Genomic DNA, 19,041 nt, shown 5'->3' on the forward strand with positions numbered 1-19,041 from the left:
AAAATTTCAGTTAGTCAAAAAACTAAATACACAATAAATGCACTGATGGAGTCATCCTTAACTTGATATTTGCACAGATCATGTTCAAATTAGACAGAGTACACATAATTTTGGATGAAATGGTACTGAATGGTTGCATTGTTGAAACTAATAAGACCAGAATTCTCGCACCTCTTCTTGTTCTTGACAAAATGGCTGAAAGCTAGCAAGATTATACCAGTGAAGAATACCACATTCTTCAGACACAAAGAATGAACTCCCCAGGACTCCAGTAATTTATGTCCACATTGTGGATTAACTGGATTGATTCTATTTAGGCTAAATGATTATTGAAGCAAGTGCCTACCCTGTGATCTCTCCCTGTGAAAATAAGTAGTGTTTTAATATAACGAAATGTCTATCTTGTATATTTTGTGCTATGTGTAATCCAGTTAAGAAATAAATCCTTACACATGTATCTACATGTCTTTGTTTCATTTGGAATAATGACAACCACAACTACCAGGACTGGATGGAAAAATAGCCATAGATGCAGGTAGGCATGCCTGACTCAAGGGGTTCCTGGGTAAAACAGATTATCTAGATCCATTTCAGTCTGGTTTTAGGCCTGGTCATTGTACAGAGATAGCATTAGTTGCCTCAATCGATGACCTACACAGGGAGCTAGACAGGAGTGTGTCCCTGTTGGTTCTGCTGGACTTCTCAGTGGCTTTTAGTGCCATCGATCATGGTATCCTTCAGGGCTGCCTTACTGGGATGGGAGTTGGGGGCACTGTTTTACAGTGACTCCATTCCTTCCAGGAGGGACAAACCCAGGAGATGATGCTAAAGGTCAACTTCCTAGCCATTGGCCTATGGGGTTCCTCAGGGTTGTCTTTTGTCCCCCATGCTATTTAAAATACACATGAAACTGCTGAGAGAAATTGTCCAGAGTTTGGGGGTGTGGTGCCATCAATATTCTGGTGACACCTAACTCTACTAATCTTTCCCACCCCAATCCAAGGAGGCTGTCTTGGATTTAAACTGGTACTTGTCATAAGACTGGATGAGGACGAACAATTTGAAACTTAATCCAGACAAGACAGAGGTGCTCCTGGTCAATCAAAAGGCAGATCAGGGAATAGGGATTCAACCTGTGTTAGATGTGGGTTACATTCCCCCTGAAGACACAAGTTTGCACTTTGGGTCTACTCCTGGACTCAGTTTTAAACCTGGAGGCTCAGGTTTCTGGGATGGCTGGGCATGCTTTTGCACATTTAAAGCTTGTGTGCCAACTGTGCTTGTTCCTTGAGATGCCGAAACTGGCCATGATGGTACATGCCTTATTTACATCCCGTTTGGACTACTTTAAGGAGTTTCACATGAGGTTGCCTGTGAAGTGTTCAGAAACTTCAGCTAGTTCAGAGAGCTGCAGCCAAACTTAACTGGGGCAGGTTGCAGTGACCATACTACAGGGTAAGTCTCCCTTATCCAAAATGCTTGGGACCAGAAATGTTTGGGAATTTGCATTCTTTTGGGTTTTGGAATATTTGCATATACATAATGAGATGGATTGAAATCCCTGATTGAGTATAAAAACCCAATGGGGATCTTGGGCAAGGCACTCTCTCACAGCCTGAGGATGGCAATGGATAACCCCCTCTGAAGAAACTTGCCAAGAAAACCCTATTATAGGTCTGTCTTAGGTTCACCATAAGTAAAAAATGACCTGGAGGTTTACAACAACAATTAAATATCTTGAAGATTGGACCCAACCTGATACAGTCAGCCTGCCATATCTATGGATTCAAGCACCCACAGCTTGAAAATCTTTTTAAAATACATATTTTTTTCCAAAAAAACAAATCTTGATTTTGCCATTTTATATAAGGGGTACCGTTTTACTATGCCACTATATTTAATGGAACTTGAACATAGATTTTGGTATTCACACCAAGTCTTACAACCAAACCCTGGCAGGTGACAAGGACCCACTGTACACATAGCATGAAGGTATTTTTTTTTTTAAAAAACACATTTTAAATAGATTTATGCATGAAACAAAGTTTGTATACACTGACTGAACCAACAGAAAGCAAATGTGTCAATATATCAGCCACCCATGTGGACCACTTTGGATTTAGGAATAGTTCAGATTTTGGAATTCCGCATAAGGGATATTCAGCCTGTACAACCCTGCTAAAGCAGCTCCGCTGGCTCCCAGGTTTTTTCCTGGCACAATTTAAAGTGCTGGTTATGATCTATGAAACTCTCTAGTTCAGATCCATGTCTCCTTGTCTGTGCCTGCTTGGGCTGTGAGTTCATCAGGAGAGGCCTCTCAGTTCCACCACCTTCACAAACATGGTTGGTGGGGACACAGCCTTGGGGGTTACAGAATGACCCCCTTTCTGCTAACCTGACCCTTTTTATTCGGAAAACATTTTAATGCAGTTTTTAAAGAACAAGCATGGGGAATTGTATTGTTTAAATTATTTTTAGTAGCTTTTTAAAATTTGCTTCCCTTTTAAATAGAAATTTGAAGCTTTTTAATATTGTAACCAATTCTATTATAATGTTCACTTTTTATATTAGTTTTTAAAAAAATTGTACATATATTGCTCTTAAACTATCAGCTGCCATCACTCCCAGTTATGAGAGACAAATTAATGATAGCCATGTGTTCTGAAATGACAGATCTGAAAGTATGTAGTGTTCATTGCATCTGACGAAGTGGACTGTCAAATGAGGTGCCATTTTGCTGCAACAGAACACCAGAATTACTCCTCTGAAAACCTTAATATCAGCTTGGCCCTGGTCGAGAGGCCACATTGTTCCTTGAAGCCCTGTAAGCCCTTCTTCCTCCCAAAACAATTTGAAGGACCACATCTTCCCATATTAGCCTGTCCGAGCAACATGACCTACACAAGAAGCATGTCTATCTCACAGAAGGCTTCCCCTGTGGCTGGTCCCACACTTTGGAACTACTTCCCCAGGGAATTTAGGATGACTCCTTCTTTATTTTCCAACAGACCTTTCTTTTCCAGCAAGCTTTTGGAAACTAATTTTTTTAAAATGGCTTTAATGCCATTATACCTTTTTAATCTGTAATTGGTTTTAATTGTGTTATTTCATACTGTTTTAATCTTGATTTTGTGTATTTTAACTTTTGTGTGTTTTATTCTATTGTATTTTCGTAAGACAATATAAAGGGATGAATGGATGGATCAATGGATAATATCCCTAAAAATTCAGGTAACTATCTTCATTTCCCTCAATGGTGCAGCTAGAGTTGTACCAAGAGGCCAACGTCCAAATGACAACCAGGAGCAGCAGGTGATTGTGCCATTATTTGTTTTCAAGGTGACTGCAACTTAGGATAACACTACGAATTAGAGACCTCCAAGATCCCTGGTCTTCAACAGCCCTGCTTAGGTTTTGCAAATTAAGGACTGTAGCTTCTTTGAATGTTTCAGTCTCTCCCTTTTTCTACAGCCTTCCACTTTACCAGGCATTATTATCTTTTCCAGTGAGTTACATTGGTTTATGTTATATCAAAAATACACCAGCCTTTGTTTAGTTATCTTTGCTTCTAGTGAGAGTTCAGGCTTAATTTGCTTTAAGACCCATTCTTTCTTTTTTTTTAAGTATCTATAGAACTATTCTCCAGCACTATTTCAAATGAACTGTTGTTTTTTTTCTTGCAGCGTTGACTGTCTAGCTTTCACATGTATGCACAGAAATCAGAAATACTATGGCCAGCAGGTGATGGGCAGCAGCAAACAAATTCTAATGCTGCCTCTGGTTTGCTGCTGCCCATCACCTGCTTTATATACTGACTATAAGTCGACCCCATGCCTAAGTCAAAGGCAGAATTTGATGCCAAAATTATGGATTTTGATATAACCTGTGTATACATTGAGGATAAAACTTAGGAGCATGTAATAAAGGATAGAAAGGATGAAGCAAAGGAAAGGAACACTGCTATTTTCCTGCCCAGGCATTCAAAAAGGCCAGACGTGGCACCTCAGTGCAGAGAGTAAAGGGGGTCAGTGCTGCTTTTAGGTTTTTCCATGACAGACTACTTTTGTCTTTCTCCACTCAGAGAAGGGGATGATACATATTTTGATATAAATTAAGTACTTACACTGATCCATGGATGTGTCAACCCAGGTTTTGGGGGTCAATTTTTTGACAAACATTTCTAGACTTCTATGAGTATATACAGTAACTGGCTTTCCTTGAACAGGGAGATTTGTGACTGATCTAGCAGCAGCTGAGCAAGTGTTGAAGATAAAAGGATGAGCCAAAAGGATGTGATAAATGAGATCTCTATCAGATATGCCATCCTCATGAGCCCCTCTTGGATGGCAAAAACTAGTAAAAGGTAATGACATATAAAATGATGCATGGTCTTCTAGAAATTGATATTTTCTCCCAGGCCACACTAGAACTCTGCATCATTCATTGACTTCACAGAAGCCTCTGTTTAGTCACTGTGGGAACTTGCAAAGTGGAAAGGGTGGGGCTCCTGTCAAAAGATGTTGTCTCAGCTCTGGAAGGTACTGACAGTTGCTACACAGGTGCACAACAAACCATATGTGTGAGTCACAGAGACCATGAAGAGAAAGAGCTCTTAGGTTTCAGTGAAGCTTACTTACATAGTCATTTTAGACAAAATGCCAGGGTTGAGTTGAATTGGGGATATTCCCCAAATGTAGTTCTAGTCAAAATGTTCCCACTAATGAAATGAGGGGGATTGTTGATGATTGCCCCTTCCCTCTGCAATCCCAGCTTTACCTTCCAACTCCCATGGGGAAATTTCTGGCTGACAGAGGTTTTGTACATTACCACAGATTGCGGCTGCCTCTCTCATTCAGACAGCACAAAAACTGCTGCATCACAAGCCTGGCTACAGGACTTTGCATAACAATCCATTGTTTTAAAGATACAAGCAAGGCTATTGATTTATTGTTACTACTTTTTCTATATAGCCCCTATATAAAATGTAACAGGATAATTCCAACATGCAAACACATTGCTTACACATTCCAAAGAGCCAAGACTAAAATTTTACTTTCAGAGAAAAATCAGAAAACCTTTTTCCCCCTCAAGAGTTCATGATAGACTATATTCTAAAGCCATAGTGACTGCTCCAACATCTCACCCATATGAAGAGCACTTTTCTATATTCACCATTAATAGTTGTTTTTGCTATCTACCAGTTATAGTATCCTGGATTCACACCTTGATTCTTAAAGTGCAGTAGAAGCACTCATAGAATAGTGGTGGGCATGAATATTAAACTGGAAAGTTTAGTTCAATCCTCTAATGAAATACAAGAACTATATATATACTTGTACCTCTATATGCACAAGGGTTAGGGGCACAAGATCCGTGTGAATATGGGAAAAACGCAAATAGCAAAAGCACCATGTTTTTCCCCCCCGAGAGGACACCTCTCTAGGAATCTCTAGATCCTCCAGTGCAACTCTGAGGTCAACGTCCAACAGACACTGACCATAGAAATGAACTGGAGGAGCTACAAGTGCCTAGTAGAATCTTCTCTCTAGGACTTTCTGTGCAACTGTTAAAGTTGACCATAGAGTTGCACTGAAGGACCTAGATATTCCTAGAGAGAACATATTAATCAAATCCGTGAATAATCAAATCTGCAAATATCAAAGCCGCCAATACAGAGGGATGAGTGTACTTGTCTATAAATCTAAAACTGTATGCCCCAAAATTGACCCCAAAATCCCAAGTCAACGTATTTATGAGTCACTATGGTAATGTGACAGCAGCTCTTTCAAATTTCCCCATGCGGTGCAGAGAGGAATTTATTATCTCTAGAGCCAAGTAGGAAAAGTACTGAGTGACTGATTGATATTGCTGTTTAAGGAAATCAACTTAATAGTTGAATATATACGGTGCTTAGAAGCTGTTAAATCATCTGATGTGTTCAACAAATAATCTCTCAATATTTCTGGTCATTCCGTTCTGAAGAAAAGGATATGGTTTCATCCAGGGTGTCACTAGGGGTATGTGGGCTGCACCAGGTGACACCCTAAGGGCGGGGGGGGGGGGGGAATGACACCACTGCTCCCCAAACATCTGTCTTTTGTGAGAAAAGGGGCTGTGGTGTTTACCCGTGTCCTTTTAAAACACCAAAGAGATGGTTTGAATGAGGCAAGGCTCAGTGGCAGGAGAAAGCAGAGGTCCTAGGTTTTTTTAATAATTAAATTTAATTTTTAAAAGATTTTTATTTTTTGAAAAAGAATATTTTTAAAGTTCTTTTAAAATATTTTTTAAAAAACATCACATCACCAAATTCTAACTTTAATCCCATGAAACTATGTACATGTAAATATATTCAGGCTGGGAGTATGATATTGTAATTTAAAGGTATAATTTTAATTTTGTACTTGTTTCATAGAATCATAGAGTTGAAAGAAACCACAAGGGCCATCCAGTCCAATCCTCTGCCATGCAGGAATGCACAAAGCACCCCCGACAGATGGCCATCCAGCCTTTATTTAAAAACCTCCAAAGAAGTACAGTGGACCCTTGTTATACGCTGGGGTTTGGTTCCAAGATCCCCCATGTATAACAAAATCAGTGTATGCTCAAGTCCCATTAGATATAATGACATAGCAAAATTGTGTCCCTTATAAAAAATGGAAAATCAAGGTAAATTTATACTTTTTTGGAACATTTTCAAACCATGTATGCTTGAATCCGTGTATAAAAAATCTGTGTATAAGAAGGGCTGACTGTATACTCCAACACTCTCCGAGGGAGCGTGTTCCACTGTCGAACAGCTCTTACTGTTAGGAAGTTCTTCTTAATGTTTAGGTGGAATCTCTTTTCCTGTAGTTTGAATCCATTGCTCCATGTCCTAATCTCTGGAGCAGCCGCAAACATGCTTGCGCCATCCTCAATATGACAGCCCTTAAAACCACTTATTATGTCACCTCTTTACCTTCTCTTCTCCAGGCTAAACATACCCAGCTCCCTAAGCCATTACTCATAGGGCATGGCTTCCAGACCTTTCATTATTTTGGTCACTCTCCTCTGGACATGCTGTTTATGTCACAAACTTTACCAGGAATATACAGAAATTATGATTTATGAGTAACATTAGTCCAAAAACATTACCAAGGATTCTGTATGGTGTGGTATAGAAGGAGGTCAACACTACGAGTTACCGCACCGGGTGACGCCAGCCCTAGTGATGCCACTGGTTTTATCACCACCAGAATAAAAGATTTACTTTACACATATCTAAATCAAAAATGTGAACTGACTCTTGACATATGTCTAGTGCAGCATACAAATTAGTGAAATATATATAATTTATATATGAACAATGTACTGCAAGACTACTTTTTAAATTCAAGATAATAAAGGCACTATTCCGCAAAACAGTATGTGAAAAGAAATAGTCAAGTATCAACTAGAGGCTGCTTGGTACGCTGCAAACTTTTTAATGATTATTGTTGAGCATACACATCAGAACTCTTTTTTAAACTTCAAACTGCAACAAGTTAAATAAATGTTTTTAATATACAAAGAAAGTATAACCAAAAGTAAAACTTGCTTTAAAGTGTGCCTTGCACCTGGAACCAGTGTCTTTTAAAAGCGTTATTGTTGAGTTGCACGCACACGCACACGTACACACACTTAAGGATTTGATCTTTATAGCAGGGCATTCAGAAATCAAAATGTATTCCCACTTGAAATAATAAAAGTTTGTGCATGATTATATGCAAACATCCCCTCCCCCCAAAACACTAGCATACTCCAACAGTGCAGGCACCATTATAGGAAGAAAAGAAAGCTTGGGATGCCCAATGACTAAATTAAGGAAGCAAGTTTCTGACCAGTCAGCTTAAAAGCCAGCAAAACAGGGATCAGTGATGGCAACTGTAGTGTACAGGGTATTAAACGCTAAACTTTACACAAATAAGTTGTTATAAATCTTGTATCAGTGAACACTGAAAAACTGCAGATCTGCTCTTTGGAACAGTCAAACATTTGCTTCAGCTTCTGGTTGCACAAGCCCTTGGAAGCATCCCCACACTGTTCTTGCCTATTTCTTGCTGGCTGTGTAATTCATTGGGATCTGTTTTGTTGTTAGCAGCTAAGAAGATTATTCCATGTGTTTCCAAAGCCTCATGGATAGGGGAAAAAGGCAAGTCTCATTACAGCACAGTGTGGAGATTGTATTTTCTGCACATACAACACAAGAGGCTTCACTAGTTATGAACGCAAAACCAGGCTGTGATGTCCCATGTCACACATCTCAGTTGAGATGAAAACCTTTCTCCATGGTAGCAGCTAACAGACGCTCTCGCATAATCTCTTCAGATGAATATTCAGGCAACTTAAGGTAATGCACACAGGTATTCACAGATGGGTAGCTTGCATCCGTAGCATCAACCTGAGAATAAAAACCCAATTTTAAAAAAAAGCAAATAGTGAATACAGGACAAAGTTCAATTTTACTTCCAGCTTGTTAGAATTGTTTTTAAAGAAAACAGTCCAAAACCTTGTGAACCAGCAAATAAGCATTTTAGACAGGAGATAGTGATAGCAATCTATATCAGTATCACAAAATAACTTTCAAGTTGTCATCCTAGGATAGTGTATTTAATTAAATTGTATTATTCTTACTATATTTATCCTTTTATCTGTATTTGTTTTAATCTATGAGAATTTCCTTAGATCCCATAGGAAAAAGGCAGAATATAAAGCATATAAAAATTGTTTGGTAACATTCATGAAAGACATCTTTTGATAAAAATCTACTCTGCTGTGTATTCAACAGAGACTGTCATGTGCATGGCCCCAACTATTAATAAAAGTGATCACTATGAAAATCTCTGTAAAAGGCCTGAAAATAATCTTCTGGGTACAAGCAGTTTTCTGGATCAACCCACAAGTGAAGTAATTCAAAGGCAAATCCTCTTAAGCTATACATCAAATTCTGCGAAATCTTAAGATGTACCCATACCTTTCGTACAACAGTGAGGCGTGGATGGAGGTTAGCCAGGCCTCCTGGGGGAAGTGTTGAACAACCAGTTGTGAACTGCAGGAATGCTTTTCTTTCATCCGAAGACATGCCACACAAAACTCTTACAAATCTCAGAAACCCTGGGCTAAAATATAAAAAAGATATATAATCTATCAATTATATATAATTTATATTTATTATTAGCTCATAAACCCACACATCTGCCTTCTTTTAGAGAGACAAAAATGACACATAGTACAATGGCTAGTCAAATTTTAGCCTCATATGGGGTACAGTCTTAACAATGTTAGAATTAGAAAGAGGAGTTATGTCAAGATACTCTGCTCACAGTTATTTCATAACATAGTTGGCCCTCCCAATCCATGGATTCAACTAACCATGGATTGAAACTATTCCAAAAATATATAAATTCCAAAAAGCAAACCTTGATTTTGTTATTTTATATAAAGAACACCATTATACTACCCCATTATATATACAGTCTGCTCTCCCCATACGCAGGGGATCCGTTCCCCCCCCCCCCCCCCCGTGGGGAAAAGAGCGTATGCTCAAACCCCATAGGAAATAATGGGGCGCATGCTTGCGGTAGTGCATGGGGCATGTGGCGCAAGTACGCGCCCCATTATTTCTGCCTGGGCTTGCCTTCTGTGTGAGCTCAAAGCCGCAGAAGGCAAGCCCGTCTATAAGAAGGGCCGACTGCAATGGGACTTGAGCATCCACAAATTCTAGTATCCTGAAGGGGTCATGGAATCAAACCCCATTGAATACCAAGGGGCACTGTAATTACAGAACCAACTGGGTTTCATTTGACTTTTAATTAACCCCAAATAAACAACTTTGTTGATAAGTAACATTCAATTATTTTTTTAAAATGGTCTCTTAAGTTTTATTTTTTTTGTTGTTGAGAACGGAAATTATTAAAAATATCTGCCAACTATAACATAGCAAAATTGGTATGTAAACACAACATTTCCCCCACTGCCTCAACTTTGTAAGTTTATTTACTCCTTGACTGTATGCTCCCAAACAAGCAGTTTCCTCCCTTTTACCAGCACAGGCTTTGAATGCAGGGCAATGGCTTCTAGTTGATCAGAGGAAGAATAGAGAATTCTGTTATGGAGAATTCTGTTACAAGAAATAGGAGATCTTACCCTCTGGGGTTATTTTTATTAACCAAAACACTACAGTATATACCTATCTCAATCCTAAAACGTAGCCATAATACTAAAAATATCAATTCTGACCAAATAACCTAGATTCATTTATTCATGAGCACTCTGCCATACATGTAAAAACAGAAGGTGTAGTTCTAGACCAAAACACTTTTGTAACTGGAATGTGATGGTTCTATAAAACTCAAGTGTGATAAATTTACTATTTCTGAAACTGATCCATTTACCCTTTACTTGGAAGTTCATCAACTGGACAAGCTTTGCTGAAATATTCAATATTCTTATTTATTTAGATGCAAAGATTATAAAAAGCTTCTATAGTTTTGTTGTCCTGAACCATTCCATTTAGAGAAGTATGATTGGCATTTTTTTCAACCTATTCTTGCTTTTCAAGTGCAACAGGGATAATCAGACAATTTAAGAACGTATTGTTAACATAGACCTATATCCAACTGCTAGGCCCAACCAGAGTAGACCCACTGAATCAATGGGAATTTGATAAGCCAACATTTATGTAGACTCCATTGGTTCACTGGGTCTTCTTTCGTTAGGACTAGCAACAGTTCAGGACATAGTGCCATATTTTTGTAACGTACCTGTCTCGAGTATAGCCAAGTTTAGGTTCGGTGTAGTTGATTATATCTTCAGCTGCCCAGGATGGTGACTGATTTCCACAAAGTATCATCTGAACTTCTTCATGACTGAAGGAACTCAGCTTTTCCATTGGAAAGACTCGGTTGAAACCATCTTGATATAAAATTAAAACAATCAGAAATGTGAATTCAGAACCTAACTGCATCTGGAAACAGTTAACAGAGAAACCAACTTACTGTCAAGTCCCATTGAAAATAATGGCACATGTGCCTTAGGCATGCACTGCCATTTTTTTACTCCCCACTTGTCACTCCCGAGAAGAGCGAGACTGTGGACTCCAAGTCCACAAAAAGGGAGGGACAACTGTAATTAATTAATTAATTAAAATATTTCCTGCCCCATATCCAAAGGTCTCAGGGCAGCTTACAATAAAATCAATTTAAAACAATAAATAGTAATTATTATTAGTTTTATTTAACTTTAAATAACTTTAAAAGATTAAAAACATATCAAACAGGTTATCACTTTTAAAAATTAACACCTAAGGTAGTCAATCTCTTGGTGCCTTGCTGATAGGTCAATTTTAAGGAGGCACAGAATGCAAAAGCTGATATTTATACATCAAGCCTCCCTACAACACCCTCAAAACCTGTTTGCAAGTTCAGCTGCTAGCTTTCCCTCACTCCAAGGATGGAGAGAAACATGACTGGAGTGTACAAGAAAAGGAGGGTTATCACAAAACAGTTTGCCCTCTAGATTTGCGGATTTGACTTTTGCCAATTTGATTATTCTCGGATTTGATTAATATGACTCTGTTGTCAACCTCTGCCAAAAATCACTCTGGAGGACATAGAGATTCCTAGAGCGAACACTCCTCTAGGCATTTTGTAGATCCTCCAGTGCAATTTCATGGTAAACGTCTGGCAGATCTTGACCATAGAACTGCCCTGAGAGACCTAGAGATTCCTAGAGAGGTGTTCTCTCAGGTAATTTTTTTTTAATTTGTGTTTTTTTCATTTTCACAGGGGTCCTGTGCCTCAAACCCCAGTGAATGTGGAGGGTCCACTGTATCTTGTACAGTGGGCCCTTGCCTTACGCGGGGATCTGTTCCAGATCCCTCCGTGTAAGGCGAATTCTGCCTATGCTCAAGCTCCATTGTAAACAACGGGGCTCGTGCACGGCGGCGCACAGGGCGCAACGGGCACGCGCGCCCATTCAATTGAACGGGATGCGCCGCCCCTTCCACCCCACGCATGCCCCGCGGCTTGAGCGCGTATGCTCAAGCCGCGTAAGGCGCGCCCGCGTATGACGCAGGCGCGCTGTATGCTTTTTTAAAAAATTATATAACACTATTTATTAAGAAGGAATGTTCCCAGGGTAGGTCACAGAACAGTATGAGAGTATAAGGTAGGTACTCATCCATCAGGAAAATGTTCCATAAATAAGACACTTTTGCTGCAAATGTCCTTTCTCTGTCCACATCAGTAGCCGTAGGCTAACTTTTCAACAAACATTCCTTGAAACTATTCTTAGAAACCATGAAGACATAAAGATCTAATTTTAAAATTAACTAATCAGAATTTCCATTTAATCTGTGATTTACCTCCAATAATCTGTTACATACCTCTAAAAGCATCCATCTGTTTCTGTATCCCAATATGCATGCAGAAGTCAAACATCAAATCTACATACTCTTCTGCATTATCCATAGTTACCAGCTACAATGAAAATGTTTTCAAATGGTCAGTGTGTGTTCACGTTATATCACAGATGAATCTGAGAAAAAGTAAATACTGAACTATATTAAGGGAAACTACTCTACCTCATCTTCACCACCAGGCTTGAGATCCACTGCTGTAAACCCATATACTCTGGATGAAGGGCAAAACTGGAAATTAAGGCTGCAATACAAGAAAAGATATTAACATAAATACAGATACTTTTAGTTTGACAGAAAACCAATTTAAAATGGCTGAACACTTTAGAAAGTTGCACCCACCCATCCATCGGCTAGTAATTATGAAGAGACTTCATTTGGCTAATCCTTTTTAAAGGCTAAATCCCCATCTTGTACCAGCAAGTTAGGCACTCTAAAAAATACTTCTCTAATCTGTCTGAATCACCTGCCAACAGCTTCATTAGATAACTAGGTGCTGCAGTATTAAAGGATAAAAACCTCCTGTTAGTTCACTTTTTTCATACATTACCATCCAATCCAGAGCATGGAGTGTAGCAAAATATGCAGGAGGATGTCTCTTTAAAGATAATCTTGAAGAGATCATTAACAATATGATCTTACCTTTAAATTCTTAATTTAATTCAGACATTATTAAAATAAACTGTTGAATCCAATGAAGAAACACAGGGGGAAGCACCTATGGGATGATCTGCTGTGCTGGTGGGAGGGTTGCTGATCACATGGATGTTATTTTTTGTCAAGTTACTACAAAAGTCATATTCAGTATTTAAATATTGCATTCAGTGTTTATCCTACATACTCTGGTTCTAGTGTGTTTCTCATGGAATTTATAAATGTGGGTAAACATCTATTTTGAACAGGTAGCAAGAAAGAGTATGTAGTTCTGCCTTCTACCTATATGAATTGCAATTTAGATCTTTTTGTGTATTTTGATTACACAGTTTAAAGCCGCAAATTTTAACACAATTAAGTAAAAGTTTAAACTTACATTAGCCCCAACATTTAAGCATACTGAACCATTGCTATAAATTATCAACGGCCATAGCTCCCAGTTTTATCCGCTTTTTAAAACAGTTCTCTAATTCATGGTCATAGAGATAATCTAAATGGAATGGACTATTCCAGGTCTGAGCTTTTGTACAGCAATTTCTAGGTACTTTCTGATGTATCATATCGCTGCTCAATTCTATGCCATCCAATTTTCTATGCCATCCAATTAGGTATCTTTTCTTTTATATTGGAATTTCTCTAGAGAGAATGATTGACTGATTTTAAAAAATTGAAGGAGGGCCCTGAAGGGCAAACTGGGAAAGTTAAAAACACACCTAATATGGTAGTGGGGGAATTTTGTGATGCCTAAGGGACTCTTCCACACTAATCTGTTTAAAATTAGTATTTGATGCTTTTTATCTGTGTGATTCCAAGATGTATAATCCAATTTCATATTTATGCATAACCTTTGATTCTAGCAGATTATAATGTCACTCTGATTTTTATGTTGTACAAATAAACTGATCACTTTGTTTTCTAAGTGTCTTTTTTCCATATGTCATACTCCATAAAAAGGTCAGAGTCATTTGCAAACAACAGCAGGAAGAAAATCCTTACCCTAAATCTTCTATGCTAAGTGCAGGTCCAGATCCTGATGGGTTCTTCATCATTAGTTCCTGCAGTTTTGTGTTTTTTTCATCTTCTGACAAGCCTTTGTTGCTTAGTATCTGGCGTCTCTTAATTGCAAGGTCTTTAATTTCTTTTAAAAATCTTGCTCTGTGTGGGTTTACTAGTTCGAAGTCCTCCCATGTTAAGATCCCATTAAACCATGCTGGTGGTTTGGGTTTTGGTGGGTCAAGAATAAATTCAGATTTGGAATCTTCTTCAAAACTTCCTACTGAGAGAGAGTCATGTCCCTCTTCTGTAGAGGCTTCTGATTGACTTTCAGTGCAGTGCAAGTCTCTGTCTCCCCGTGATTCATAAATCAATTTACTCATATTGCTTTTAATGTCTCCCATGCACATGAGTTTAAAGAAAGGCTTAGAAATGGGCAAGTCTACTAGTCTGTTGTCTTGGATGCATTTGGCTAAGAAAATCCCCAAAAAGTGAAAGAGTTTGGTTATTCTTTCGAGTTCATCACTATCCTGTGGGAATGGTGCTGTGAAGAGCCCACAAGATCTCTGTACGTAGTATCCTGGAGGTTTTAAACCACCTCCTATATCAACCTATTTTTAAAAACATAAATGGAGAAAAAATGTAAGACATTTCCAGGGATGTATGTCGCCAAACGTCTCTGCAGTTCTATTCATTACAAGAGTGAAATATACCTGACGTGACTCATCATCAGGAAAATCATCATCACAAAGCCATGCTCCTAGTTCTGTCCTCTGGAATTCTGCTGCTACCAGTGCATAAAATTCTAGGGTAGGCCCCAGTCCTGTTCCTTCTTCTCCCAAAAACTCCACCTGAAAAACAGAGACCACAGCAATAGGATAAGCAGCTTTATGTTGTTGCTATTAAGGTATTTTTCCCATTTCCACCAGACATGACTGTCTTAATAATATACAGTCTTCTGGTGGAGGGTGTACATGAGCGTATTCCCATGTGCATGCAGATTATTGTTCCTAATTCCTCCTTTAGCCTTGAAGGACCACTTCCCATACAGTCCCCCAATTCTGCAGAATGACTTTCTGGACTAAAGCAACTGCAGAAAAATCTTCCTTCCTCCAACAGGAGAGTGTTATGGACAGATTCCATATACAAAACATCTTAAAGCAAGTCAGAAGAATTGTTTTTTAATTAAGGTCATGTTTACCTCTAGGACAGACTTTCTATCAGCATGAATCTGCATAACATTTTCTGCCCACTCCATCAAAGATTCACCACGTGGAACTTTTACTCTTTCATGTTTAAGGCGCCCAACTCTGAATTCTCCTGGGTCATCTCTTCGTACAGTGCTTGTAGTTCGTGTTCGCTCAACAGTGGCCTCACGTCGATTTTGTAGCCACACTATTGCTCTGGTAAAAGAAATAATGGGTTTCATTTTTTGGGAAAAATAATATCAAAGCAATTATCTACATTACTATATGGAAAAATTGATCTTAATATCTACAATAATCACAATGTATTTTCTGCTTCTCTATCTTGAATGAATGCAACAATTGTGTGTCAACTATTTCTTAATATTCCAGCTATGAATACCAACGTGACACTATCCATGCACAAGAGGGAGCTGCAAGGCCCCATGGTGTACAGAAGTACAAAAAATGTTCTCTTTCTCTCTCTTGGTGGTAGTGGTAAGGGAAGGCACCAGAACAGGTTCAATACAGCGAGTGTGTGGAAAAGCAGGAAGGGGCATGCTGGGGAATGAGCGGAATCATGAGCAGCAGGACTTACCACTGAAGTCATTTATTGCATATCCTACTTGCTTATTATATCATTCATAGCAGTTGTAAGGTTGTACAAAACATACAATTAAATCTTGGTTTCTAATAATTTCTTTAGTTCTCTGGTTAACTTAGCATTTAAAAACTTCTCAACTTTTTACAGGATAAAGAAAACAAAATCTATCCTCTCATTCAGTGGCATCACTGCCTGTGGTGACACTTGGTGTGCAGGGCTGCCAGTGTGTGTAGGGGGGAGTGCGGAGGGCTACTGGGGGGGAGGGGTTGTCCTATTCTCTCCCACTAACTTGGTCACCTCCCCCACCTCCCCAGACTCCTGCCTCCTCCCTTGGCTTCCCCCTTCCCCTGGCCTCCATTCATCAGCCGCTGCGTAGGGTGGCCGAGCAAGTGAGGCAGTGGGATGGGACACAAGGTGCACGTATCCTCCATTGCTGGGTTTCCTCCCCAGGGAGAAAGCCCTGTGATGAAACTGCTGGGAAGGGTGTATGCTCACCCCTTTAGTTTCTTTATCCTAGCCTTCCCTCCCACGGCAAGCCCCACAACGAAGTAGCTGGGAAGGGCATGTGCTCACCCCACCTGCACTGAAGGGGGAAGAGGGCCCCAACCAGGTGTCACCTCTCATCTTGGCAGTCATCTGGTGCAATCTGCACCCCCACCCCCACCCGCACCCTGTGACCCCACTAAGACAACACTGTGCCTTGGGAAGCATTTGATTATTTCTTTTTCTAGGAAGCAACTCTGGTAATATTTTAGAGATTGTCATTATTAACATTAACTTCACCACTATGAATATACTGTAAATTTTAGAGCTTCAGTTTAATTGAAACTGCTCCAAACAACTATCTGCTCAATGTGAAACGTCTTACCTTGATGCCCCAAATGCTGTACATGTGAAATACAGTTGTCTAGTTTCAAAAGGGATTAAGAAAGGACACTTGCTTGTTATCTGTTCACACCAGTCTGGCAAAGCTCCACTCGCTAGTGCCAATGGCTCCTGCAATGTAACACACAAATTATTTACAGGATGAAACCTGAAGAGACCAATCATTATTAAATAGCCACGAATGCAAGGAGAGCCAATCTGGTGTAGTGGTTTGAGTATTGGACTACATCTCTAGGGACTAAGGTTTGATTCCCCACTGGGCCATGAAACTTAATGGGTGATCTTAGGCAAGTCACACCCTCTCAGCCTCAGGAGAAGGCACCTCTTCTGAACAAATCATGCCAAGAAAACCCTATGATAGGTTCACTTTAGGGTCACCCTATGTCAGAAACAACTTGAAGGCACACCACTACCACCACAACAATAAACTTTAATTTGTTATTGTCCCACAAAGTTTATAGTATGCAAAATAAAGTAAATCAATAAAACTAGTAATTCTTTTTAGAAACAATTCTCTTCTTTTCCACTATTACATTTGTAATAATTAAAAAGTTAAAAAACTCTGTGAAGTGGCATGGGACAATCAACACACATACATAAACAAGACACCACAAACAAAAAGCACACATAATTTAAGCAAGATTTCAGAATTCTGAAAAACTATAAAGATTAATTTCTCAAAAATAAGTGTATTACCTCAATCTGCTGAAGAATTTTTGTAGTGATTTTTTTGCTTGTGAATTCATCTGGTGGAAAATTAAACTGAAGCTGTTCATCTCCTTCTGAAATTATTAGCAGAATATATTATTTCATGTTTCCTTTGGGAATACTTTTAGGGAAAAATTTTACTGTACTTCGCCTACCTTCCTGAGATGTTCGAGCTGAATAAGGGTCACTTGCAACAATGTACAAAATACGAAGCAACTGTAAAACATCTTCTACCCCACAGGAATTCTGTCCACTGCCAGCTTTGGCTTGAGGCTGTTCTTTTGTTGAACTGAGAATGTCAGAGTTTTGAAGTGTTGAAATAGTTCCCTGGCTCAAACTAGATTTTGATCCGTGCTCACAAAAATCCTGTATGAATAAAAAGGAGAAAATAAGTACAAAGTAAGTTGTGTTAGAACTGTATATTGATTATTTTGTAATTTTAGAGTGAGAAAAAAAATGCAAGCATGACTTTGTGTAATCCAAATTATTATTAAATTATTCACGCTTAGAATACTGTTAGGCACTATATTAATAGTATTATGCTACTCCACCTATTCAAAAGATTTGAGATAGTAAACACTAAACATGACAGTAGCATAGGAACATATTTAATCAAAGAACATTTCCATTAGTCACATATCATATCCCTCTATCAGGATTCCTAACTCGATGCACAAAAGAAAAAAGCACAGACATTTCCCAAACCAATACTTTTAGATGCGGACATATACCTTGTATGCAGCTATTAGCTGGGAACAATTTCTGTTTTTCCTAATGCTTTTATTAGTGCCGGTTAATTTCCAGTGGCGCAGAAAGGCTGAATCCGCATTCTTCTGCAGGTAGGTTATCAAGTCATTCTTTGGTAATTCATCAGTGCCAAGGTACTGTTCCACATGCTCTATTGACCAGCAACCCTACAACAGGAACCACCAAATGTTGGTCTTTCCTGATTGTAAAGTCTGAAAGATTTCACATGCACTACACATATTTCTTTAAGGAACATGCATTCACAAACATTCGCCAAGTAACAGAACTAAGTTAGTGTAGGTTTTTTAAGCTGCGTTTTTTTAAAGTGCACAAAATGCACAAAAACCTGCTGCAGTCATATAATTACGAAGGGTTAAAATGTATCTTACCATTTTTCCATTATCTTTCTCTTTATCAGAATCCTTCATTTCTCTGTACACAATTCTAAATGGTTAAAAAAATGATTAGAGTTACTTATGTACTTGGAGCAGCTTTCCACAGGTGAGGAAGATAATTTCTAGTTATGCAATACAGAGTATGAATCTTTGGAAATACTTATATTATTTTCTGCTAACATTCTGTATGTTAATAATCTTTGACATACTTTGCTTGCCATACATGACATGCATGTACTGGCAAAACTCCTATTATAACTTATTGTAAGAACAGAGCTGTTGGTTCACCACTATTGGATCTTGTACAAAAATCAAAGAAACTATACAAATAATGAATTATTGACCAATTCAGGGTCAACTTTAATTTTAGTGCAGCAAGAGGATCATTTTATGTTAAGAATTGTTCAATCAACAGACATCTATAATGTGTAAAAA

General features: G+C 38.7%; 2 protein-coding genes across 4 annotated transcripts in view; one reads left to right on the top strand and one right to left on the bottom strand.

Annotated features, from left to right (window-relative positions):
* Nucleotides 1-457, top strand: part of AP4S1 (adaptor related protein complex 4 subunit sigma 1) — a 28,159-nt gene extending 27,702 nt beyond the window's left edge. For all 3 annotated transcript variants that reach the window (XM_042444562.1, XM_042444567.1, XM_042444572.1), the window contains one exon: nucleotides 78-457. In XM_042444562.1, coding sequence (XP_042300496.1) covers nucleotides 78-206 — 129 coding nt within the window. In that variant the 3' untranslated portion in view covers nucleotides 207-457. The remainder of the gene's footprint in view (nucleotides 1-77) is intronic.
* Nucleotides 458-7,447: 6,990 nt separating this feature from the next.
* Nucleotides 7,448-19,041, bottom strand: part of HECTD1 (HECT domain E3 ubiquitin protein ligase 1) — a 53,741-nt gene continuing 42,147 nt past the window's right edge. The window contains exons 21-33 of the mRNA XM_042460234.1: nucleotides 18,601-18,655; nucleotides 18,196-18,378; nucleotides 17,620-17,830; nucleotides 17,453-17,538; nucleotides 16,740-16,867; nucleotides 15,285-15,486; nucleotides 14,797-14,934; nucleotides 14,087-14,694; nucleotides 12,602-12,680; nucleotides 12,404-12,497; nucleotides 10,782-10,932; nucleotides 8,993-9,137; nucleotides 7,448-8,419 (exon numbers count right to left, since the gene is read on the bottom strand). Of these exons, the coding sequence (XP_042316168.1) occupies nucleotides 8,282-8,419; nucleotides 8,993-9,137; nucleotides 10,782-10,932; nucleotides 12,404-12,497; nucleotides 12,602-12,680; nucleotides 14,087-14,694; nucleotides 14,797-14,934; nucleotides 15,285-15,486; nucleotides 16,740-16,867; nucleotides 17,453-17,538; nucleotides 17,620-17,830; nucleotides 18,196-18,378; nucleotides 18,601-18,655 (2,218 nt within the window). The 3' untranslated portion in view covers nucleotides 7,448-8,281. The remainder of the gene's footprint in view (nucleotides 8,420-8,992; nucleotides 9,138-10,781; nucleotides 10,933-12,403; nucleotides 12,498-12,601; nucleotides 12,681-14,086; nucleotides 14,695-14,796; nucleotides 14,935-15,284; nucleotides 15,487-16,739; nucleotides 16,868-17,452; nucleotides 17,539-17,619; nucleotides 17,831-18,195; nucleotides 18,379-18,600; nucleotides 18,656-19,041) is intronic.

This window comes from Sceloporus undulatus, chromosome 1, assembly GCF_019175285.1.
Source record: "Sceloporus undulatus isolate JIND9_A2432 ecotype Alabama chromosome 1, SceUnd_v1.1, whole genome shotgun sequence".
In the NCBI taxonomy this organism is placed as follows: Eukaryota; Metazoa; Chordata; class Lepidosauria; order Squamata; family Phrynosomatidae; genus Sceloporus; species Sceloporus undulatus.